The 23,881-nt window shown below is 43.2% G+C and overlaps 1 protein-coding gene across 6 annotated transcripts in view; it reads right to left on the bottom strand.

The window, feature by feature from the left end:
* ANKS1A (ankyrin repeat and sterile alpha motif domain containing 1A) overlaps positions 1–23,881 on the bottom strand; it is a 224,096-nt gene that overhangs the window by 122,151 nt on the left and 78,064 nt on the right. For 4 of the 6 annotated variants that reach the window (XM_054698737.1, XM_054698736.1, XM_037519554.2 and 1 more), the window contains exons 4-11: positions 23,211–23,273; positions 16,092–16,388; positions 15,255–15,330; positions 14,880–14,981; positions 14,684–14,785; positions 12,148–12,344; positions 8,957–9,049; positions 2,020–2,140 (exon numbers count right to left, since the gene is read on the bottom strand). In XM_054698737.1, coding sequence (XP_054554712.1) covers positions 2,020–2,140; positions 8,957–9,049; positions 12,148–12,344; positions 14,684–14,785; positions 14,880–14,981; positions 15,255–15,330; positions 16,092–16,388; positions 23,211–23,273 — 1,051 coding nt within the window. The remainder of the gene's footprint in view (positions 1–2,019; positions 2,141–8,956; positions 9,050–12,147; positions 12,345–14,683; positions 14,786–14,879; positions 14,982–15,254; positions 15,331–16,091; positions 16,389–23,210; positions 23,274–23,881) is intronic. The other 2 variants (XM_037519555.2, XM_037519556.2) reach the window with 1 other exon arrangement.

Here is a 23,881-nt window from a genome sequence, read left to right as displayed (position 1 = left end):
CAGTTTTTTTAAATGAGAAAACATCTGAACATTTAAAATGTTCAAATTTGATGTTTTATTAGCTATAAGGGTGACAAATAATCACAAGTAGAGGCTCAACATCATTTGTCATAAGGGAAATGCAAGTTAAATCCACAATGAAATATCACTACACACTGAGAACCTGAGAGTATTAGAGAAGATACACAGCAACTCTAACTCTAAAAATAGTTTGGCAGCTTCTTATAAAGTTAAGCATATAGTTATCTAGGATTCAGCAATCCCATTCCTAGTGTCTACCCAAGAGAAATGAAACCTATGTCCACACAAAAACTTGTAAGCAAATGTTTATAGTAGCTATAAAACTATAAATGACCTAAACATTCTTTAGTGAGTGAATGGGTTAACTGTGGTATTCGCATAAATGGAATACTACTCAGCAATAAAAAGGAGCCAATTACTGATATATGCAACAACACAGATGAATATCAAATGAATTATGCTAACTGACAGAGGCTAGATGCAAAAGGGTACATTCTCCATTTACACAACATTCTGGATCAGGCAAAATTATTTGGACAGACATCAGAGCAATGGTTGCCAGGGGTAGGGGAGGGTTGTGGGACTGACTACAAAGGGACACAAGGGAATTTTTTGGTGTGATGAAACTGTTCTGTATCCTGATTATGGTGGCAATTAAATACGTTTGTCAAAGCTCCAGAACTGCACACAAGAATGAATTTTACTGTATCTAAATTATAACTTTAAAAAAAAAGCTCCAGGGCCTCCCCGGTGGCGCAGCGGTTCAGCGCTGGGTTGCGAAGCTGCCCGCAGCCTCTGCGGCGCCGGTTCGATCCCCGGCTGCTCCCCGGCCACCAGAGGAGGGTCCCACATGGCGCGCAGACCTCTCCTGCCGCCCGCTGCTCCCCTCAGCAGTGTACTTCGGTCCTTCTGCCTGCTCTGCTCCCCGCTCTGGCTCTAGTGAATTCTCTCACCCTCCCGCGCTTCTGACTGTACCCAGTGCATGTATAAACGAAACAAACGAACAAACAAACAAATAAATAAATAAAACATGCCTCTATAAAAAAAAAAAAAAAAAAAAAAAAAAAAAAAAAAGCTCCAGATGGAAACCATAATAAACAAAAGAACTACTATGAAAAGATCCACAAAGTTTCTGCATGCTAGAAGAAAACCCTTTCAAAGAAGATCATTAAAAAAATTTCTACAATGTCATATATATATGTACACATTCTCTGGGCCACCCTCACCCTTTGACAGAGTCCTAGAAAAGGATACTTCAAAAGAAAACATTCCATCCCCCATTCTTACCTGAACCAGGCACTGTTCTGGCACTGAAAGAAGGCACTAGTAATACCCATAAAGGACCTAGTCGCTACAAGCCATAAAGTGCTGTGAGAGGCGACAGGAGTTCCTTCAAATGTCAGCAGGAACTGCCTTGCCCCTTCTCGTCCTTCCTTAGGAGAACAGAGGAAGTCACTCACTCTCCAGCAGTGCACACTCTCCGTCTGGCTGGATCTCAGTCCCGCAGCATTCACTCCTTCACAGAGGAAACTGTATTTTGCAGAGGTAATGAAAGTAGGCCAAGGCAACAGAGCACTCTAGTTACCGGGTGGCAGCCAATCACGGCCCCTCCCCAGGAGTGCCTCTCTCTGAGGTCAGGGCTCAAAGCAGAGTCTGTGCCGCCAGCCTGAACCCAAGGGACTGACTTGTTGGGCTTGTTTTTCCACAGCATTAACTTGAAAGTTTATGATTTGAGACCCCAAATCAACTTCTGCTACAATGTCGGCTGTCTCCCCTGATATGGGTCTCACCTAACCTGACCTAACCTTTTCCTTGCTTTATGGGCTATAAGGTGGCGATCCAAATCCAACCTAGGGAATTGAAAATGAAAGACCATAATACACCCACCACCCCAGACTGCCATAAGCCCCGGAACATTTTAATTTCCTCCCACCTGGATCACAAACTTTGAAAATTCTTTTGGAGTTGTTTTTGCTGGGGAGGGGGCATAAGATGTACCTTTTGTTTTTCCATCCACTGACACCAGCTTCTTTGTTTCTGCTGTTAACAATAGCTCATAAGGATGTTCATCCTCTTCCCTGGCTGCACTTCCCTGAATCCGGGGTCTCATGGCCAAGACCTAAGAGAGAAAAACATCACAGTGCTTCTGGTGTATGAGGCTCATACCAAAAGAGGTTAGGTTGAACAAATTGAGATAATTGGCTCCTTTTTCATTTCAGAGGAAGAGGGGAGGGGAAGAGAAAGTAAAGAACTCAAGGGCTGCATGGAATCACACTGCCCTTCTGGATCTGCACCTGTACCTTGAAATCTCAATGGCCCTTGATGAAAACACCCCCCCCCCCCCCTTTTTTTTTTTTTTTTTTTTTACCTCTTTTTAGCCTTCCAGAAACCATATACAAAATCCAAGCACCTCCCTTCCCTTGCCTGTCCCACCTCTACAGTGTTCTGCATGATCTCTTTTCTCTGGATAATGCCTCCAAACTCTGCATCATAAAGGTCTTCTTTCTCCAAGTTTCTTTCCTCATATGCACGCACGCACAACCCTAAGGCTGGAATCCTTCCCACCTTCTCAAGAAGAAATCAAAACAACTTCTGACTGACCCTGAGTGACTGACACATGCCAGAAGCAAAGTGCTCTTTATATCCTTCTCTGTTTTTGTGGCCTCACTTCATAGGTCCTGTGGGGTATAGGGAAGACTGTCCTCAAAGCCAGCTTCCTATCACATTTAAGGTAATACAATTTTGAATGGATTCCACCGATCTTTATTCTGGAAAGAGTCGGGTTTCAGCAGAGAAAAAGCTGCTCTGTGTAGAGAAGTCTTTATTCAAGGTGTAACAGGGTGGTCCCCAGGAAAGGGGGAGGTTCCCTGCCCCACCCAAGGGAGGGTGGAGCTGAGCAGGAAGAGGAGAAGCTGAAGAAGAGACTGAGGTAGGAAGCAGGATGGAGCCAGGAGACCTGGAGGAGGCGCACGGAGCCTAGAGACACGTGAAAAAACTGCGCTTGTCTTCTGGTCGTGGACTGGGTGACACAGATGTGGGTGAGACCCGTGGGGAGGTGACAATGGCAGCTTTTATCTTGATGTTGATTTTGCTCTTTTCCTTCCGGGCTTGTCCGGTTGTTTGTGACCCTTTTCTGTGGGTCCCCACTGGAAGATGCTTTAGACTTGTGGCAGGCTTTGGGGCCTTGCTCTGGGCCAATCCCATATGGATGGACTTTTACCCACGAGGGGACGGGTAACTTTGGGTGCTTCATTTAGAAACTAGACTCTTTGCCTTACCTGTATTGTTTCCTAGTTTTATTAAAGTTCCTTCCCATTAAAGTCTCCTATGTTATGTGTTGATGCGGCGGATGGCAGAACCCATTTAGAATAGGCAGGTTTGCGGGGTTTTGGGCTGCCCCTCTCCCTGTCCTATAACAGATGGAAGGAAGCAGGATGGAGCCAGAAGGAGACCTGGAGGAGGTACATGGAGCCTAGAGACATGTGAAGAAACTGTGCTTGTCTTCTGGTCGTGGACTGGGTGACACATATGTGGGTGAGACCCGTGGGGAGGTGACAATGGCAGCTTTTATCTTGATTTTGATTTTGCTCTTTTCCTTCTGGGCTTGTCTGGTTGTTTCTGACCCTTTTCTGTGGGTCCCCACTGGAAGATGCTTTAGACTTGTGGGAGGCTTTGGGGCCTTGCTCTGGGCCAATCCCATTTGGATGGCGTTTTACCCACGAGGGGACAGGTAACTTTGGGTGCTTGATTTAGAAACTAGATTCTTTGCCTTTCCGGTATTGTTTCCTAATTGTATGAAAGTTCCTTCCCATTAAAATCTCATATGTTTTGTGTTGATGGCGGAACCCATTTAGAACAGGCAGGTTTGCGGGGTTTCGGCTGCCCCTCTCCCTGTCCTGTAACAAAGGCAGTCAAGTGTTTCTGATGAATCAAAACCAGAGCAGGTTCTCCACCTGCCCAATGACTTCAGGCAGCTGACCACCCAGTGGCCACAGCTAATCTTAGTGTCAGAGCAGCCCCGCCTTTCCTTGAACCAAACCTGAAATACAATTAATGCTACCTTCACAAAGAGAAAGACAATGGGGATCCTTTCTTTTTAGAGGATTACTCTGGTTCATCTGACCTAAGAATCCAACGTTTCACAGGCAAATTAAGAATAAGCATATACCAGCTACTAGGAGAGCAAACCAAATGACAAAATCTCTTCCGGAGCAGCGTGGCTAGGGTAAGTAAGTATATCTTCTATACGAGGGGGTGAGGGGAATTCCCAATCCCACCTAACAATAGTAGCTTATAACCATGATTCTCTGGCACATGCAGAAAACTCCTCCTTCACCGACATGTCCCACGGCTACTGGAAACAATCAGGTTTGTGATCCAATAGGGTTTTGCTTCTTGGAGGCACAGAGCACTGTGTTAAGCCTAATGAGACAACAAGGCTGCCCTGACGAAAGAGAGCCTGCAGCTCCTGTTTGTTAACAAGGCTGCCACTCTAAAGGCAGAATGATCGTCTCCTTCCAAAATCCTGCGAAGCACAGCAGGAACCTCCACTTACTGAAAGCCACCTGGAAGCTAACAGCTATTTCATTACAATGAGCCATTTGCTTATATTCCTTATTCCTTTGCCTCTTCACAGGAACACAATTAAGGGAACAAAAAGGGACCATTAAGCAGTTCATACAGTGTCAACTTAATACCACAGGCTTTTCAGACAGAATTTGTGTTCCAAGGTTTACACACCCATAGCTATCACTTAAGCAGAGCCCTGGAAATCTGACTCTGAGTGCTCGGCACACAGCAAGAGCTCTCATACAGCCCCCGCTTGTTTCTCTGAGAGGTATTTGACAGCCTGGATGCCAGGCCTATAATATCCTTCTTTCTCAAGCAGGACTGGGCTGATGACTTCCATCTGGAAAATCAGACCCACTGGACCTGTGTTCACTCCGTGCCTGGCTCTTGTGCAGACAACTGGAAGCAGAGAACTAGCAAATGTCAGAGCTGGAAGAGATGTGAGCCATTACTATCACAGCTAGTGGGCACCTGCTTTCAGCCCTTTCATTTTGCAGATGACAAACCTAGTTGCCAGGGAGGGTGGGGTCCTGTCCAAGGTGACAGAGCTCCCAGCAAAGCCAGGGCCACAAAATTCAGTTCACCCAATTCTGGACCAAGTTGGGTTCGTTTTTTTCTGTGAAGTATGATTTCTCCAACCCATCTGGAATTTTTCCTCACCTTCCGATGTCTAATAAGAGTTCTCTGCTCATACCCAGACAACTTGCAGGGTGATCTTTTCTTCTTGATGGCCCCTACCAGCTAGGGGACTAAAATCTGACAAGAAAGTAATAAACTACTTTTTTTTCCCAAGCCCTCCTAGTTCCCGCTCAAGAAGCCCTGTGTCACAGTGAATATGGTAATAACTGATTTTCAACAGAAAGGGTTTGTTCTTCACTACATTATTCCTTCATCTTTTCCCCATTGCTTCCAGGGCTGGCAATAAATCAAAGCCAGAAGAAAAACAGCAGATAAGTCTGCTCTATGGAAAGAGCAGTCAACACCTCTCTGATCAATGGGATGGCCAGCCAGGGTGGGGCACTGTCACCGCAGAAGAACCATAGCCTCTGCAACTTCCCAGGAACTTCAGCACATGTGAGCACAGAGAAGACCAGTCAGGCCAATGCAGCTGCCAGTCTACTTGGTTGGCAAAAACCTCTAAATAGTGTGTGCAAGTGCATGTGTGCATTTTTGTATTTGTTTAATTTTTTTTAAAGATTTATTTATTTATGCATATAAGCCAGAGGTGCAGGGCAGGGCAGTGAGAGGATTCACCAGAGAGATTGGGGAGCAGAACAGGCAGATCTACTGAAATACACTGCTGAGGGGAGCAGCAGGCAAGGCAAGAGAGGTCTGCTGCACCATGTGGGTTGCTCCCTGGCCAGAAGGGGATCGAACTTATGCTGCAGTGGCTGGTGATAGCTTGATAGCGCTGTGTTTAACCCCTGCGCCACCAGGGAGGCCCGTATTTGTTTAATTTTTAAAGCCAGTTTCAGGCCTCCCTGGTGGCACAAAGGGTTAAGACCCAGCACTATAGCTAACCGCAGCCACTGCAGCAGGAGTTCGATTCTTGGCCAGGAAGCTGACCCACATGGCGCAGCAGACCTCTCCTGTCTCGCCCATTGCTCCCCTTAGCAGTGTATTTCAGTCAATCTATTTGTTCTGCTCCCCATTCTGTCTCTGGTGAATCCTTTCAACCCCTGCATCTCTGGCCTGACCCCACCTATTGTATGCAAAAATAAATACATCTTTAAAAAAATAAATAACCAAAGCTAGTTTCATGATCTGGTTGTTATTCTGTTTTTCAGGAGTCAGATAAAGTCAGTTTCCTTAAAAGGCTTCTATGGAGCTGCCAAATACAAAAGTCTGAACTTGGGTGAAGCCAGGACCTCCTAAAAATCAGGTTTATGGGATTAAAACTTTTGTATAAGATGGGCCTCTCCAGTGGCGCAGTGGTTGAGCGCTGGGTTGCGAAGCTGCCCACAGCCTCTGCAGCGACAGTTCAATCCCCGGCTGCTCCCCGGCCACCGGAGGAGGGTCCCACATGGTGCGCAGACCTCACCTGCCGCCCGCTGCTCCCCTCAGCAGTGTACCTCGGTCCTTCTGCCTGCTCTGCTCCCTGCTCTGGCTCTGGTGAATTCTCTCACCCTCCCGCGCCTCTGACTGTACCCAGTGCTTGTATAAATAAAAAAATAAATAAATCTTTAAAAAAAAAAAGAGAGATATAAGATTATTTCTCTTAAAAAAAAAAAAAAAACTTTTGTATAAGAAGTAAAGATGGTGAAGACTACAGAGTCCAAAAAAAAAAAAAGAAGAAAATCTACTTTTGGAGAAGACCTATTCCGACTACAGCACACAAACAGAATCTGCCTTAATCATTAAAATGATAATGACCCAGATCATATCACTGCTCTCCTCTTTCTCTCTTTCTATATCTATTTATATCTATATATGTAAAATCATCACCATGTAAGCCAGGGTTCTGTCTTTCAAATACTGACTATGGTGGTCAAACTGACCCAGAATTCCAGGCTGTTCAGAGACTGGCACCCAGGAGAATCATATAAATTTCTCCCCCTACCTCCTGATGCGGGCTTATTGCCAAAATGCATGATCTAAAAAGCCTTGGGAGAAAAGAAGTCCTGGTTATCCATTATTTCTCTAAGAGCCATGCCCTTATTCTTAGGCACTGGGAGTTTTAATCCAAGTCCTTGTTAAAGGACTAATAGGGAGTATGCTCCCTATTACCAGGTTTCTCCTTATAAAAAGGGAATAAGGAAGCAAACCTCTGTATAAAAACATGTGAGGATTTACTCCATACATTTACATGTACTAGCAATGTGTTATTACTCTAGAGGCTGTAATTCTACAGATTCCTTAGTTGAGACATGATAAGCATCTTGTAATTAAGGGATAGAATGAAATAAGGAAAGAATTTGTACCCAGCACAGAAATGTTTCCCTATCTCCAACATCCACTTTCACATTTTTAAAAGGGCTTTCTTATACATTTTAGTAAGCAAAAACCATCTTTCTGGTTCAATGTGTTTATGATAAATAAAAGAACCTATCTCACTGGATACTCCCTGGCAATACTGTATAAAAATTAACTTAGGCTTCTAGGGATAAAGTAATGAGACTTAATTGATTAGGTTATAAAAGCTGATTGATAAATTAAAGAACAATAGGACAGTGAATGAGCCACAAAATAACTACTGAAATTAAGCAATATTTTGAATACTCAATAAACATGTTAAAGATGCATTTTGAAGATGAAAGGTAAGGAAAATATGATTTGCTTCATGTACTAAAGTGAGAAAATTGAGCTACTGAACTACAACAGCATTCATTTTTTATTTTTTTTGAAAATATTTATTTATGCATACAAGAGCTGGAGTATGGGCCAGAGATGTGGGGAGTGAGAGGATTCACCAGAGACAGGTGGGGAGCAGAACAGACAGATTGACTGAACTACACTGCTGAGGGAAGCAGTGGGCAAGACAGGAGAGGTGCGCTATGCCATGTGGGTCTCTTCCCCGGCCAGCGATCGAATTTGTGCTGCAGTGGCTGGGGATAGTTTCATAGTGCTTTGTCTTAACCCTTTATGCCACCATGGAGGCCCAGCATTCATTTTTTTTAATAGGTACACTATTATTTTTCAAATAAGCTTCTTTGATTCCTCCCCAGCCCATGACTCCTATCTCTCTTCTAATTGAGTATAGATTTTTCATGTGAAATGGAGAAAAAGCAAAGTCAGAAATGATATGCTTGGGGCAAAGCCACCAAAGCTTGCTTGGTAATTAGGAGATGCTTTACATTTTCTATTAGAAAAAAAAACACAGGTAGAAAATCAAAAAGTGACATTGTTTAGCCTATTGGAGTTTGGAAAATGAGATGTTTTACTTTCCATGTAGCATGTGGTCAATCAGTATCTGATCTGTCTGGTAGGCAGTTCTATTAACATTCTTTGCTTAGTAATTTTAAGCAAGTTTAAAAGCCTTGTTCTGGATCACTGATCCACACAATACAAATTTACTAATCCAAAGAGGTAATAAAAAAACAAGAAAGCAAGGTCTTCTCTGAGCACATATTGATACACAATCCAAAAAATCATATTTTAGGGGGCCTCCCTGGCGGCCTAGGGGTTAAGTCTCAGCACTATCACCACCACAGCCTGAGTTCAATCCTTGTCCAGGGAGCTAACCCTGTTCAGCCTGCTGCTCCCCTCAGGAGTATATTTCAGTAGATCTACCTGTTCTGCTCCCCACTCTGTCTCTGGTGAATCCTCTCACCCCCTGCACCTCTGTCCCAAACCCCAGTTCTTCTATGCAAAAATAAATAATATCTTTTAAAAAATCATATTTCAGTGATGGGAATAAACCCTTTACCTCAGAAGCTGTCAAGGGAAGATATTTCTTATCTATGCATTCCTCCTCTTCTTCATCTGGTGGTGGCTTTGCAGGAGGTGGTGGACGTTCCCTCTGTAGAAGGAAAAATAAGAATTTGACTATCTCTTCAAGTATCTAACTTTTTGTTTACTCTTATCATGGCCCTTAGAAATGGAAAATGTTAATGTAAAGAACTAAATTCAAGACTTACAGTCTCTGAATGGATAGAAAATCTTGTAGATGCCTGTATGCACACACGCACACAAGCACAAGTACATGTGCACGCACACAGCAGGTAACATGCTGTCTGGTTTTTAGTATTTGTAGCAAAGATTATAAACACCTCTTTCAAATTGCCCTTATAATATTAGCACCTAAAACTCTAGTATAAGAAAACCAGTGGCTCAACTTTTGGTCTATTCTAAAGAAAGGAAACACTAAATCAAAAGAATCAACTTGCCAAAGAGTTCTAATAAACTGGCTATTAAGGAAGTAATGAGGAAAGTAATCAAGGACAAAAATATCAATTCTTGCTCAGACTTTAATGCTCTGATACGGTCTATGCCCTTTTATTGGCAAAAGTTCAAAACCAGTCTTTTACCCTTGGTTACTTCCTTCAATGATTACCATTATGTATCAATATCATTAGCATATGAAAACCCTTTTTTTAATCTAAACCTATTAAAAAGGAATATTTGTTAGTTATTTGCCTTAGAGCAGGAATTAGCAAGCTTTTTCTTAAAGGGCAACAGAGTCCATTTAAGGTCATTATGCCACTGGAAAACAAAAGTAGCCACAGAAAATATGGACATGAATGAGTGTAGCTATATTCCACCCAAACTTTATTTACAAAACAGGCACCTGCTGGGGGGGCCACAGTTTGCTAGATCCTGCCTCAGAGCTGAAGAGGGGGAACACTCGATTATTCAGATCATGGGTAGGGAGTTTCAAGAATATACAGACTATTCATGCTTCATAATCAAAGTTCCTGTAGGGAAGGGAGTGGGATCCTGACACAGGAGTTGGCTTGTAGGCTCATTCCCTGGCTTGCAGGTTAGCTCAAGATTTTGGGTTTGCTGTGTTGCTAGAACAGTAAAGACAAAAATTATGTGCCAGCCCCAGGGAAATCTGCAAGGAAAGATGTTTCTTGTATTTTAGGAGCTCCAAAGGTTAGCATTTGGCATCCAGGATCTCTCTGCTAAGCATGCTTCACTGTGCAGTGTTGTATCTTGATATGTGCCATTCCCAGAGTTGCTAGAACCAGATGGATGTCCAACAGCATCAATTCCAAGACCGCCTGGAGGTTCAAGCCAAAGCTATTTAGATCTGATTTCTCACTGAGTCCCATCTCCCTACTCTTCTTTGCTCCAGAAGCATAGAAATAAGCCTGGTCTCAGTGACACCTTGTGAGGAAGGGAACAGTGAAGGGAGGAGGCGCACACCCACCAGCTATCTGGCCCTGCGACACTAATAGGCGAGACAAACAAAATGAAACACAAAAAGGGCAAAAAGGACCCATCCTAGAAATCTTCCCAAAGCAAAAAGCCTAGAAAGAACACTATGAAAGACTTTTGAGGAATAAGTCATCACCAGAAACACTGACGGAAACAGAAGCACCCACAAGCTCCTTTTTTTTCTAATGTGAAAACGTTCACCCAGGAGCCTGGAAGCACAGAACTGGTTTATACATATCATTTTTGTGTTTATCAAGATGTTAATTACCAAGGGCCAGGAAGGTTACATGGCCACACATACACAAGTAAAAACGACAAAGCATGTACCGCAAGATCTAAGTTTCTACTTAGCAGGACCATAAGAGGTTAGATTCCTAAAGTGGAATGGAACAAAGAGACTAATGCAAATCCATGGCTCAGCCCCACAGAAACTTGGTTATTCAAGCTTACTTGAGTAACCCTGTGTTCCTCTTGCAAAGCCTCCAGCTCCCTCTGATGGGCATCACCTGTAAGTACCACTTAAAGCAAAGCCTTTCCCCACAGCTGGATTCACTTAATTTCACTTGTGCCAAACAGTGAAAGAAGTGGGAAAAGACAGCTGTATCTACGGAAGTGCACGCGAGTGCAGCTTGGTGTATGCACTTGGTGGGCGGGTGGGCCTTTCCAGAATCCATACTGAAATGATGGAGCTATTCCAGGATAAGGCAAGGAGTTTAAAAAAAAAAAAAAAAAAAAAAAAACACCGAGAAGCATCAGGCCACTCTTAGGGCACAAATGAAAAGTGCAAGGGTGATCTAGCAGTCAAAAGATCACCAAAATGGTCGTAAGCCAGCAGCTTCAGACGGAAAGGGAAAGGCCAGCCTCTCTCAAGAGTGAGACATAATATATACCTGAAAATATACCTCCAGTTTGGAGTATCACTGGGGGTCCTTTAGAACAGTGGCCAGTTTAGTAAAAGCACAGTGCTCAAAATCTCAAATTATCGTCCCTGGCAATACAAAGTGGTGGGTCAGGGGACCAGTGGTTCAGACATAGGTTCACGGTAAAATGCAAAGAAAGAAAAAGGGGGTGAGGAGTTTTGGAAACAATGTACAAGACTGGAAGGAGGAGCAAGCACTAGGTGGGAAGGTGAGAAGGGAAAATTCAGGGTGTTCTCACTTTATTATTTCAACGGCTAGAGGGGTCATAACTGGCAGAATAGAAATGACATATACTAATACACACATATACAATACACACAACCCTGCTGAACACAGAGTCTGCCCGCATCCAAAGGTGTGATTCTTTGAGGGCAAAGAGAAGGCATGCGTGTACTCAGGCACACAGAACTTATTTTACTGAGCTCCATAACTGCAGGAACTGCTCTCCAGAGAGAAAATGAACAATGTATAACCAAAGAGAGATGCAGCACTGAGGCTCAATAGAATACTTTCATTGGCGCTAAGGTCAGAGAGTAATAGAAAGATGCAAACAGATTACACTGAAATTGGAAAAACTGGAATTCTACTTCAATGCCATCTGCATAGTTTTACCACATTGAGGAAGAGGGAAATGCGTCAGAGCCCCAGCAGAACAGGGGAGTTGAGTGCAGGTCTGGGAAATGCAAGTTGACACTAGCATTTCCTTGGGGGTTATTACTACTGACACTTCCTCTCTCCAGTGCCCCCCTCCCCGTTCCCCCTACTCCCCAAACCCTGCCCCTGGCCAAATCCAAGTTGCTAAGGCCCAACCACATACAGGCCGCACTCCTGCTGCTTTCACTCCTGCTGCCTCTGACTCCTTGTTCACCGAGTCACGGTCAGACGATCGCCCGCTGGCCATGCTGTCCAACGAATGGCAGGAGATGGCATTGTACAGAGACTCGTAGGAACACTCATCTTCAATATTTGTGTCAAAATCAATGATCAGTTCAGTCACTGCTTTCTCCACATCACCTGAAGTAGAGGTCAGAGGGCAAGAGAATCAATGGAGGGAGAGGACAGAATGGATTTCCAACCACCACAATAACCCAAAGACCCTTCTGCAATCAGAACTTGACAAACACTAACCCCGAGCAGGAAAATAAATGCCTGGTCTGCTCCTCAGACAGGAACAGATGTTTCAGTTGCTGTTTCTAACTTTAGACAGTTAAACAGATTTTTCTCAAATTCAGTATTTGTGAAACACTTGACATCTATGAGGGATACCTGTCAAGACCTTTATAAATTTCAAAATACTTCAATGCCATTATAGCATAAACTTAAAACCATAAAATGTAGCAAAGCGTAACTGAAAAACATAATCCTTTAAATTCTTAGCAAGAACTTGCCTGGCCTCAAGCAAAAATAGAGGACTGCCACAGGCACTTTCCGCCACCAAGGCACCTTATGTCTATGGGGCTCACTCACTAGCTAAGTACCACCCCAGAGCACCTGAGATCCAGATTAAGGACACTGCAAAATTAGCAACTGCTCCAGGCCTCTGGGTCACTTGCAAGTTATCAAAGCTGTGACTGTAAAATCCTTGAAAACTGAGAGCTGAGTGAATTACTAATCCTATTACTAGTAGATTATGGGGTCAAGAAAAAAAGTAGGGACTGGGGAGGAAAAGAACTCTGCAGGAAAGACAGGCTGAGCACCCTTTCACCCTTATACCTCTGTGCTCCTTTTAAGAATTCCCTTCCCTTTTTAGTGCCTGGTTTTATTCAGTTTCTCTAGTATTCTTTATTGTGATTTGTGTCAGGGGGAAGGTGTCAGTCAATATCTTGTCTTTCTCACTCTTCCTACCTAGGACCAAACGGCTGCTCAATAAATCTGAAAAGAACGGCACGTATTTAAAAAACTGGCAATAGGGCCTCCCCGGTGGCGCAGCGGTTGAGCGCTGGGTTGCAAAGCTGCCCGCGGCCTCTGCGGCGCCGGTTCGATCCCTGGCTGCTCCCCGGCCACCGGAGGAGGGTCCCACATGGCGCGCAGACCTCTCCTGCCGCCCGCTGCTCCCCTCAGCAGTGTACTTTGGTCCTTCTGCCTGCTCTACTCCCCGCTCTGGCTCTGGTGAATTCTCTCACCCTCCTGCACTTCTGACTGTACCCAGTGCATGTATAAACAAACAAACAAATAAACAAATAAATAAATAAAACATGCCTCTATTAAAAAAAAATAAAAAATAAAAATAAAAATAAAAAACTGGCAATAACAAATGTTGGCGAGGATGTGGAGAAACAGGAACTCTCCTGCACTGCTGGTGGGAGTGCAAACTGGTCCAACCACTATGGAAAGCTGTGTGAAGGTTCCTCAAACTACTATTAGGAATCTACCCAAAGGCACAAAAACATTAATTCAAAAGGATACCTGCACCCCTATGTTCACTGCAGCACTATTTATAATAGGTCAGATATGGAAACAATCCAAATGCCCAAAAATGTGGTATAGATACACAATGGAATACTACTCAGCAATCAGAAAAGACAAACTCATGCCATTCGTGGCAACATGGATGGAGCTGGAAGGGATTATGCTCAGTGAAATAAGCCAGAAGGAAAAAGAAAAACATTGGCTGGTTTCACTTATAGGAGGAATATAGGAGAACCAAATAAGGGACCAGGAAAAAAAAAAAAAATATATATATATATATAATTTAAAAAAAATTAGCAGGCAACTATAAATCAGAAACATTCTGCAGGGAAGGGCAGGAAGAGGGATCAAAACGGGGTTGGGGGGACTATGGCAATGGTTCACGGGCGAGTAGGTGGTAGGAATTTTATGGGGACTACGCCTGAGAGAAGTACAAAAATGAACAGTGATATATAAAACACACATATGTATAAACATTTAAATAAATAAATACATCTGTAAAGGTGGATCCTGGCAAATGAGGGAGAGGCTGGACTGCCCAAGCTCACCCATTTGTAGGTCAACACCCAATATTTGTTGGTCAAGTGACACTTTACCAAGATCACACAATATTGACTATGGGCCAACATGCTTGAGGCACTAAAGTATATGTCAAGATGACTTGAAATCGAGAGATCATCTTGCCTATTATACACCCTAGAACAGATTTCCTGGCAAGTATAAAAGTAGAGAACAAAATAAAGAAGGAAAGGTGAGTCACAGTCCCAGGGCTCAGCTATGTCCAATAAATTTCACAGAAGAGCTGAAAAAATGAGTTTGAATATGAACTTATTAAATACGTCTACCCTCCCTGAAACTATTTAAGCTATTTTTCATTCTATGCAAGAATTTTCAATTCTTTTCAAGCTGAGAGCCCCTTTGCTGACAGAGAAGAGCTGCCTTACCCTGAGACTTCTGTGATATGGAGTCCAAGTTGGAGATGAGAGGTGGCTGCGGTGTAGGAGTTTTATCTACCTCTTTTGCACTTCTTTTTCCATGCGTGTGATCTATGTGGAAAGACAAAATAAGCTGCACCAAATACAAGTGCCTTGTTGAGGGAGTGCATCCCCTGCTTGCCCTGACAGGGAGATGGACCAGTACCTTCAATAAGTGCTGCTATCTGTTGGCTCTTCTGAGAAGGCAGCTCTCGGACAGTGTCTAGAGCAGTCAGTCCACGGTTATCTTTAATGTTGACATCAATTCCTAGAGGAAGGTGCACCGGATGGAGCAGGGGAATGAGCATTGTCAAGCCAGCCTCCAGGGCGCCTACCAGTCCCAAGCAGTATAACCACATTTTTCATCCAAAGCCATTTAATCCAGCAATTCAAGGACAATTCATACACTTGCAATCAACCAGTGGAGACACACATACACTGGGTTCAAATGCAGCCAGCAAAAACCCCCCTCCAGGGAGGATGGGGGAGACAATCCCCACCCTGGCATGCTGTGTAGACAAGAGCACTGCCGACCTCTCACCTGCAGCCAGCAGGATTTGCACCACATCGGTCTTGCCAAACAAAGCAGCCTCATGCAAAGCACTGCCCTTCTCCGTCTGGAAAGCAAACGAGAGCGCAGAGCAGGATGTCGTCAGAACAGTGACCCAGGTTTGGTGTGCTTTCACACAACAAACGGGACATAGGCGACAGGTGAAAAGGGACAGGAAAATAAAATGAACCATACAACATCCTCTGTCATTATCTTTCCTGCTTTTCTTGTCTGGATTCCAAAATCACAACCGTGGCCACACATCATCAGTATCAGATGTGCCACCAATAGGCCACATGTGAGTAACTGCACCGCTACCCTCAGAGGCACCGATTGGTGAAAATCCTCAAAAGTCCACCATCCTGGGTGTAAGGAATAATGAGGGGAAAAATACAGGGGAAAAACTTCATATATGGTTTGTCAATAGAATGGCCATTCATCTGGATGGAGAAAGCTAACAATGTAGGGAAATGCTAAGCCTTCTACAGGCAACATCAAGTTGATGGGGCTTCAGAGACAGGAGATGGTGGCAGCGGGAGCACAAGTAGAGCGAGGAAAATAGGAAGATAATGCAATTTTTCTACTTTCGAGAGCTAGTCCATTAGCACATCTTTTCAGGGTGTAATGACAGTATATAAGCCCTGAAAAGAAAGAAAACAGAACAGACTCACTGGAGGGGTTTGTCTCTAAAGTTTCACATTAAAATGGAAGCATCTGGCATGTGATGTGAAACGTGCTAAATAAGAACACAGCCTAGCAGCAGGGTACTTGTGCCTTTTCCAAAATGACTAGGTCCCTTGAATCTGGGAGGTACATCCGCCCCACTACCTGGTAGTTGCTATCCATGCCAGCATCCAGGAGGACCTGGACCACAGCTTTGTGGCCGTTCCTCGCTGCCAAGTGCAGGGGGGTATGCTTCTTAGTGTTGCAGCTCAAGAGGTTGGGGTGTGCGTTGAGAAGCATCTTCACCACCTCCAGTCTCCCATACAGTGCAGCCAGGTCCAGAGGCGTCTCAAATTTGTTGTTGCGCATGGTGGGGTCTGTTAGCTCCTCTAAGAGAACCTTCACCACCTCCGTGTGGCCATACTGCGCTGCGCAATGCAGGGCCGTCTCGTTGTCATTGTTCTAAAGAGTTAACAAGCAGATCACATCAGAAAGATGACTGGCAGGCTGGCACATCACTAGGACAATCACATCGAAAACCGTTGAAATTTAAATGAGAAAAATAGCAGCAATGCTTGGGAACTAACAGAAGACAGACTCCAGACACAGCACTCCCCCGCAAACTAGTCTGGCTGCTCTAATCAGCCACATCTTCCCCAGTTACTACAAGAGGGACGAAGTCATCTCTTCAACACTGCAGGTGCAGTCTCTTGTGTGCTGAAAAGGAAGTGTCTCCAGATTTGGGGGCGGGGGGAGTGAACTAGGTAATGTAGCAGGCCTTGGGGAGAAGCCCTGGCCTGGATGCATGCCAATAACATCACTGCCATTGATTCTCTTTAAATTTCAACTGGTTTTTACAATTTATAGTCCACCCTGCGGTTCTGATTCTGGATCTCGACCATCAGTTGCCTTCCACACAAGCTTTTTAGAGAAAATTTGTCATCTGCATTTCAATCAGCCACCTTGCATGCAAATCAATCAGCCACCAATGAAAGCAACAGAGCAGAGAACCAAAAATCACTCTCAAGATTATTAGCCAACAGCCATTTCCAGGGGAGGGAGGCGCCTGAGTTCAGTCATGGTCACGGAGGATCGTGGGCCTCTAAGGCTGCCTTATGCTACTCCAGGAGCTTGCGCCAATCAACACATGCAGAATCTACAGCACAGGGACGTGTTCTCATGTAAGATGGACACAACCAACAGTGCAATGAATGTATTTTGTGAGAGGTGCAAAATATTCAAAATTATTGTAACAATGCCATCACTGCTATTCAAATTCACAACCCCATGGTCTTCCAAATGTTAATTTTGTTTCAAAGGAAAGGTAGGACCTGCATAAAACAGGAGAAGTTTGTGCTTTATCAACCATCTAAAGTAAATGCTAATCAAGCCAATGATGCTTTCTTTTACTACTACTGACAATGTATATTAGAGCAGGAATGAAGAAAATTCCATGCCCTTTCCTTTTTCAGAAGCATTAATGAAAATCATTTCCCTACAAGATCTTGAGATTCCTGAATTTTTCCATCAGGCTTCTGCCACTTCAGGAGAACAAAGTTTACGAGGGGTGCGACCAGCAAGTCAATATTGTGCACCTTTCAGTGACCAAAAGATAAACATTAAACATTTCCACAATTGCTTTAATTTTATTAACAATGTTAAAAGTAACCAGACTAGGAGTTACCCAAACATGCATGCAATTCCATCTGCTTTTCATCTGGCATTTGACTGCATCATTTTTTTCCAGCTACACCAAGTGTACCAGAAAGATCCAGAGCTGCTGGGAGCAAGGTCCCAAAAGGCCAGAATGACAGCAAAGAAAATTTTTTAAATGAAATAAGGACAGAAAGGGTGGTAGCAGGCATCACATGCAAAGATAAATGCACACAGATTAAAAAAAAGGAGCAGCGCTGAGCTCAAACACAGCTCAGAGAGTAGCTGCTGAGAAGGTGCAGGCAGCCTTCACTGGCCACAGAGCATAGCTGGTTAGCAGTGGCCTCCTGTGATACAACTGGGCCCAAGGGACAAATTCACGTCAACCTAAAAGTCTTGGGGGAAGCGGAAAACAGAGAGCAGAAAGCAAATCCTTCGGGCTCACTGTGCTGAAGAAACCCATTAGGATACCCATTTGCCATACCCATATCCTATTAAGCTACAGCATGAAGTCCCTGAGTAAAGTCAGAACTGTCACTCATCGTTCTCATGATGAAAAGACAGCTACATCAACAAAAACTCACAGCAGCATTCTGTAGAGTGACCCTGGGGCAGAGTAACAATATCCAAAAAAGTTTAAGAGGATTCCCAGGGTTTACATTTTAAGATTAGCATGACAAGAAAGACCAAGAAAGTCAGCTTATTTGTATTAGAAGTCCAATCCAGAAAAACTTGTTTACTCTGAGGAAGATAGTGCTGTCTCTTTTATTTCCAAGTTGTTTCCCAACAATTAGAATAATCTTTCCTTGATTTTATAAAACAAGGCATTAGGGCCTAGCAAACTATGAAACTCTAAAACTATTCAGTACAGAAAAAGAGAAAAGTCTTCTCTACGTGTTTTGTTTTTTGTTTTTTTTTTTTGGCCAGAATGAAGGCAGCTAGCACAAACCTGCCTTGCTGAAGGCAAGGTCTTGATCACTACCAGGCAAATTTCCTGTCTATGTTAAAAATGACCTAACCACATCTCTGCAGAATGTTATGCTCACACTCACAGTATAGGAAGCATCTTATGTTTCTGTCTTGCCAGACATTCTGGTAAGCATAAAACCCGTGGGTTTATGTCTGTGGTGACCACATCTCTTGACTGTTGACTTAGGCCATCACACTGAGCTCTCACTAATATTTCCACTTTGAGCCTGTCAACTATAGGGCGGGAAGTCTGTAAGTGTTTTTATACACGGAGCCAGAGATATGAGGGATTCGAAGGAGAGCAGATCCCTAACCAAAGGGAACCCTACTCTTCACACCTTCCAAATAACACCATAGGTGCTCAAAGCACTTCAATAATTCCAGAATTGTATTACTATGGATCTGAATTGAGGAGGGAGGCAGAGATAACACATTCCAATTTCCCCCAAAGTCTTTGCACAAGCCCTCCATTATTTCTCATCTTGAGACCCAATTTCATTTTCCCTTGCTATGGTCAGACCATGTAACAACAAGAGGTACCTATGCCCTTTCTACGCAGAGACCTCATTGATGTGTGAATCCATTCTATTTGTGACATATATACATGTATGCATGAGCTAAGAGCAGCAGAAAACTGTAAACATTTCTATGGCCTTTCTCCTCCTGGAACTATTCAAAACCATCACCTCCTAATGCTTAGATTAGCCTAACTACATCCTTGTCCACTGTTGACAGAAAACTAAGTTAGGGAGAGCTGGGCTGCAGCTCTCCATTCTAATGATGGTACAGGCCTGAGAAGCATACCAAAGTAGGAACAAAAGTACGAACTGAGTCTATTGAAATTTAGAAGACAGAGGAGAAACATGAGAACCAAGTCTATCATGTAGAAGAAGAGTTAGACCTACTCTGTAATGCTCTAGAAGGCACAACTCTGACCAACAGATGGAAGGTTTAGGAAGACAGATGTCAACCAAGCTTATGACACCAAAAACCAGTGGAATCCAGTAAGAGGCTGCCAAGTGGTAATTCTGTTTGCTGCTAGGAGAAACAAACAAAATAAGAGGTAGATGGCCCACCATTTCAGGTGAGGAAGAGAAGAAGATTTCTGCTCAGGGTGGAAAATTGGCTTAGATCAGCGGTTCTCAAATTGGCTTCATTTTGGAATTACATGGGAGCTCAAGTAACTACTAAGCTGCACCCCAGACTTGCCAAGGTAGCACATTAAAGAGTAAATTCAGAAAACTAGGACTAAAGATCTTACCAATCTAGCAGGAGCCACTTAACCAAGCAATCATTTATCATTGTCAAGAACGAGACAAAATGATGATCACGTGCCTTGTGATGTGATGCACTAAAAAGGGCAGACCTAAGGCAAACCTGCCAAACATGCAAGCCTGAATCTAATCACAAGGAAATGTCAGACAACTGAAGGACAGTCTGCAAAACAACTGGCCTGTACACTGCAAAACATCAATGTCATAAAAGACTAAAAAGACTGAGGAATTATTATTCTAGGGTGTGTATGATCCTGGACTGGATTCTGGATCAGAAAAAAAAAAAAAAATTGCCCTAAAGGACATGATTGAGACAACTGGTGAAATTTGAACACAGATTCTGTTATTAGATAATTGTGGTTACACAAGAGACTGTCTCTGTTCTTGGGTGATACATGCTGAATGAAGCATTTGGAGTCAAAGGGTCATGATGTCCATGACTTAATCTCAGTTCATCATTGACTACAACATAGATAGATGGACAGATAGATAGAAAACAAATGTGACAAGGGGCCTCCCTGGTGGCACAGCGGGTTGAGCACAGCACTGTGAAGTCATCCACCCTCTGCAACCAATTCCCGGCCAGCCAAGGAGCTACCCACATGGCAGGGCAGACCTCTCCTGTCTCGCCTGATGCTTCCCTCAGCAGTGTATTTTAGTAGATCTGCCTGTTCTGTTTCGGGCTCTGTCTCTGGTGAATCCTCTCATCCACCCTCCCAAGGCTTTGGCCTGTACCCCGGTTCTTGTATAAATAAATCTTTAAAAAATAATAAATTTAAAAAAAGAAAGAACAAATGTGACAAAATGTTACTAGTCGGTCAATCTAGGAAAAGACTATAAAGCAGTTCATTCCACTCTTTTTGCAACTTTTTGTGAGTTGGAAATCTTTTTTAAATAAAAAGTATAAATGCTTGTTAGGTGATCCTGATCAAATTGACAAGTTCATCCGCGAGCAAAGACAATTTCCAGGTCTTTTCTAACTTTAAGACTGAATTATGGGCCTCCCCTGGTGGCGCAGGCGGTTGAGTGCCGCGCTGTGAAGCTGTCCGCAGACTCTGCAGCGCCGGTTCGATCCCGGCCAGTCGGCGAGGGTCCCACATGGCGCAGCAGACCTCTCCTATCATGCCCGCTGCTCCCCTCAGCAGTGTATTTGGTCAGTCTGCCTGTTCTATTCCCCGCTCTATCTCTGGTGAATTCTCTCACCCTCCTGCACATCTGGCCTGTACCCCGGTTCTTGTATAAATAAATAAATCTTTAAAAAAAAAAGACTGAATTATTTATAAATGTATAGAAAATAAATCTACTCTAAAATCAATTTGACTATTGTTCATCTTATGATATTCAGACCAAGTTAAAAGTATTTTAAATGGTGCGAGTAAACAATTTTAATATTTCCACCTAAACTGAGAAGAACTTACATTTGGACACATTTATACTGAGTTGCTGAAAAAGGGAAGTCTCCATATATTGAAGAGGAACATGAAAACTACCTTTGCTCCCAGGAAAGGCAGCTGAGATTTCTTAACTTCTACATGTGCCTAATAGGCCTTAGCACAGAAATATACTTAAGTAAAATCATTCCTAAATGCAAATCAGATCTATAAAAACCCACAGACTCAGGATAAAACCTGGGGAAGTTAGACTGGAATCAGTTTAAGAAACATTTACTTTCCTAGCAAACACAAATAGCTTTATCCCTTCACTCAGTTGCACTGTTTGGCCTCTGGGGTTGGGGGTAGGGTGGAGGCAAAGGGTGGGATTTCCAAAGAGAGAAGTATGGTCTTCCATTTAGACCAATTTTCTTTCATGTGCACAAAATCAAGGGATAGGAAAATGTGCTTTTAAGAACCTAAGTCTTACCCTTTAATTAGAGCTTTTATAAGCCAACTAAACTAACCATCAAGTGGGAAAACAATCACTTCAAGGTGCCTCCCCCCCCCCAACAAAACCCTGAATAGATTAATTGAACAATGTTTCATTAAGCTTCACCCACTTGTAACAGAGAGCAGATTCCAAAATGCAGCTTTGGAAATGCCACATGGTACATACTTTTAAAAATAGAATCCCAAAAGACATTTTTAAAAAAAGTGGAAATAGAATCTCAAATACTGCTAATTGCCAAATATTATCATATGTAATATTTTCTTATTTAAACTTTTAAGACAATCCAGCAAAGTAGATGGTACACCTCATTTTACAGAAGAGAGACTAATGCTCAGAGAAATTAAGTAACCTGTTCAAATCAACAAAACCAGTAAATGGCAGCACAGAATTCAAACTCAGATCTGACTTGAAAGACTGTGACGTGTTTGCACTCTATCACACTACTTTCAAAAACAAAAAATAAATAAAAAAGAAAGTTCCAGTAAGGAGTCTCACTTGCTAAATCAATATTTCTCAAAGAAAAATATGAAGTATTTGCCTTGTGCAAAAGTACCTTATGTTTCCCTTCCCTGAGGGTGCTGTATTCAGAACAAGTGAAAGATGAATCATGTGAATAATGCAGTGACTCGACCAAAGGCCAGACTATTGCCAAAAACCAAACCTCATCTGAATGAAAACTGAATCAAAAACAGCAGGTGAGAGCACTGAGGAAAGAGGCTACCGCCATCACCCAGCCCATAAACTCTGCCTCCGCCTGTGATGAAGACCTGGGCTGTTCATCATCAGGCCTATCAGACCATTTCTTGTTCTGGCTCACCGGGAGAGGGACTCAGCAAGCGCCCTGCTTGGCTCTACAATGTTATTTGCTATTACTTCAGAGTGTTCAAAGGGTCAAGCAGAGAGAGAAGCTAATGGCTGGGGACAAGGAACTCAGTTTGAAAGCCCCTGGCAGAAATGCACGAACTCAAATGCGAGCCATCAGCGACAGCTTTTAAGAGTAAAATGGAATCTCCCATGCTTCTTCCCCCACACACCACCACAGCTATTGAAAATCAGATGTCACTTCAAAAGAAACACAGAAAGCAGACTAAAAACCTTTAAAACCCATAAGTACAGTTTAATCATATACTGTGCTTATAAAAAGCCAATTTGACATCTTTTAAAAGCATTTTTCTTTTTTGAATTGAAATGATCTTCAGAATCACAATAGTAAATCAGGCATATACTATAGTCCCTTATTTTTCCCCATTTCTGTCATTTCTAAATTTTTTAGACATTCCCAGAAAAGTACCCAAGCTTTCCAGAATTCATAGGGATTTTAAAAACCCCACTGAAGCTGCCTTTTCCCAATCCCAGACAAGCCAAAAGCAGATGGGCAGGAGCAGACAGCAGTGAGTGTGATGAGGAGGCGCCTGAGTGGACCAGAGTGGAAGCCAGAGAGAGCCAGAGAGAAAGTGCAGCTTGGAGAAATGATGCAGAGAAATCCTGACAGCAAAGTACACACCTTGGCATTGATATAAGGATCAAAAGGGCCGTACTTTTTGAGTTCTTTGATCTCAAGAGCATTCTACAAAAAGGAGAGGAAAAGAAAATGTGATGATAAAATGGATGAAATATATCAAAGCAACGCACAGCCCCAAAGGGGCCCAATGCTAGAACAACTCTGATCTGCCCTCCGGTGCCTCAAAAGGAAATTAATAGGGAAGACAACCTCCAGGGCCTGGCACTCACGCCCTCAGATCCAGGCTAACTGGGACCACATTAATGGTTTTTAAATAAATCAGAGTAGTGTGGGTAACTACTACCTAGATCCATTGTTCTTCAAGCTATAGAAGACTTCTTATCCATTGCTACTTCCACCACCCACCTGCCTGCCAGATACTCAGAGTGCAGGGCGGTGTCCCACCTATTAGTGGATGTTCCAGGCAGGAAGCGGCTGTGAGCAGGATAAGCTCAAGCCACACTAGAGTGGCTCAAAAATCCAAGCAGCTGTGTTCCAAGGCCAAAGTGAGCAAAGACAGGATTAGAATGGTTGCTGGAAATTTCTTAAATGAGAAAGGCTTTAATGGGTGATTAGTTTTCTCAACATTGAGGAATATTAGTTAAAAGCAAAAAATGCTTGTAAATTTCCTCCAGATAGAAGTTACCGCTTTAGCCAGGAGGAATAAAACTGCA

Source organism: Talpa occidentalis, unplaced genomic scaffold, assembly GCF_014898055.3.
Source record: "Talpa occidentalis isolate TD23 unplaced genomic scaffold, MPIMG_talOcc4v2.1 talOcc4.2, whole genome shotgun sequence".
NCBI classification, from domain to species: Eukaryota; Metazoa; Chordata; class Mammalia; order Eulipotyphla; family Talpidae; genus Talpa; species Talpa occidentalis.
The sequence above is the reverse complement of the archived record's forward strand: the minus strand, read 5'-3'. Positions and strand labels throughout refer to the sequence as shown.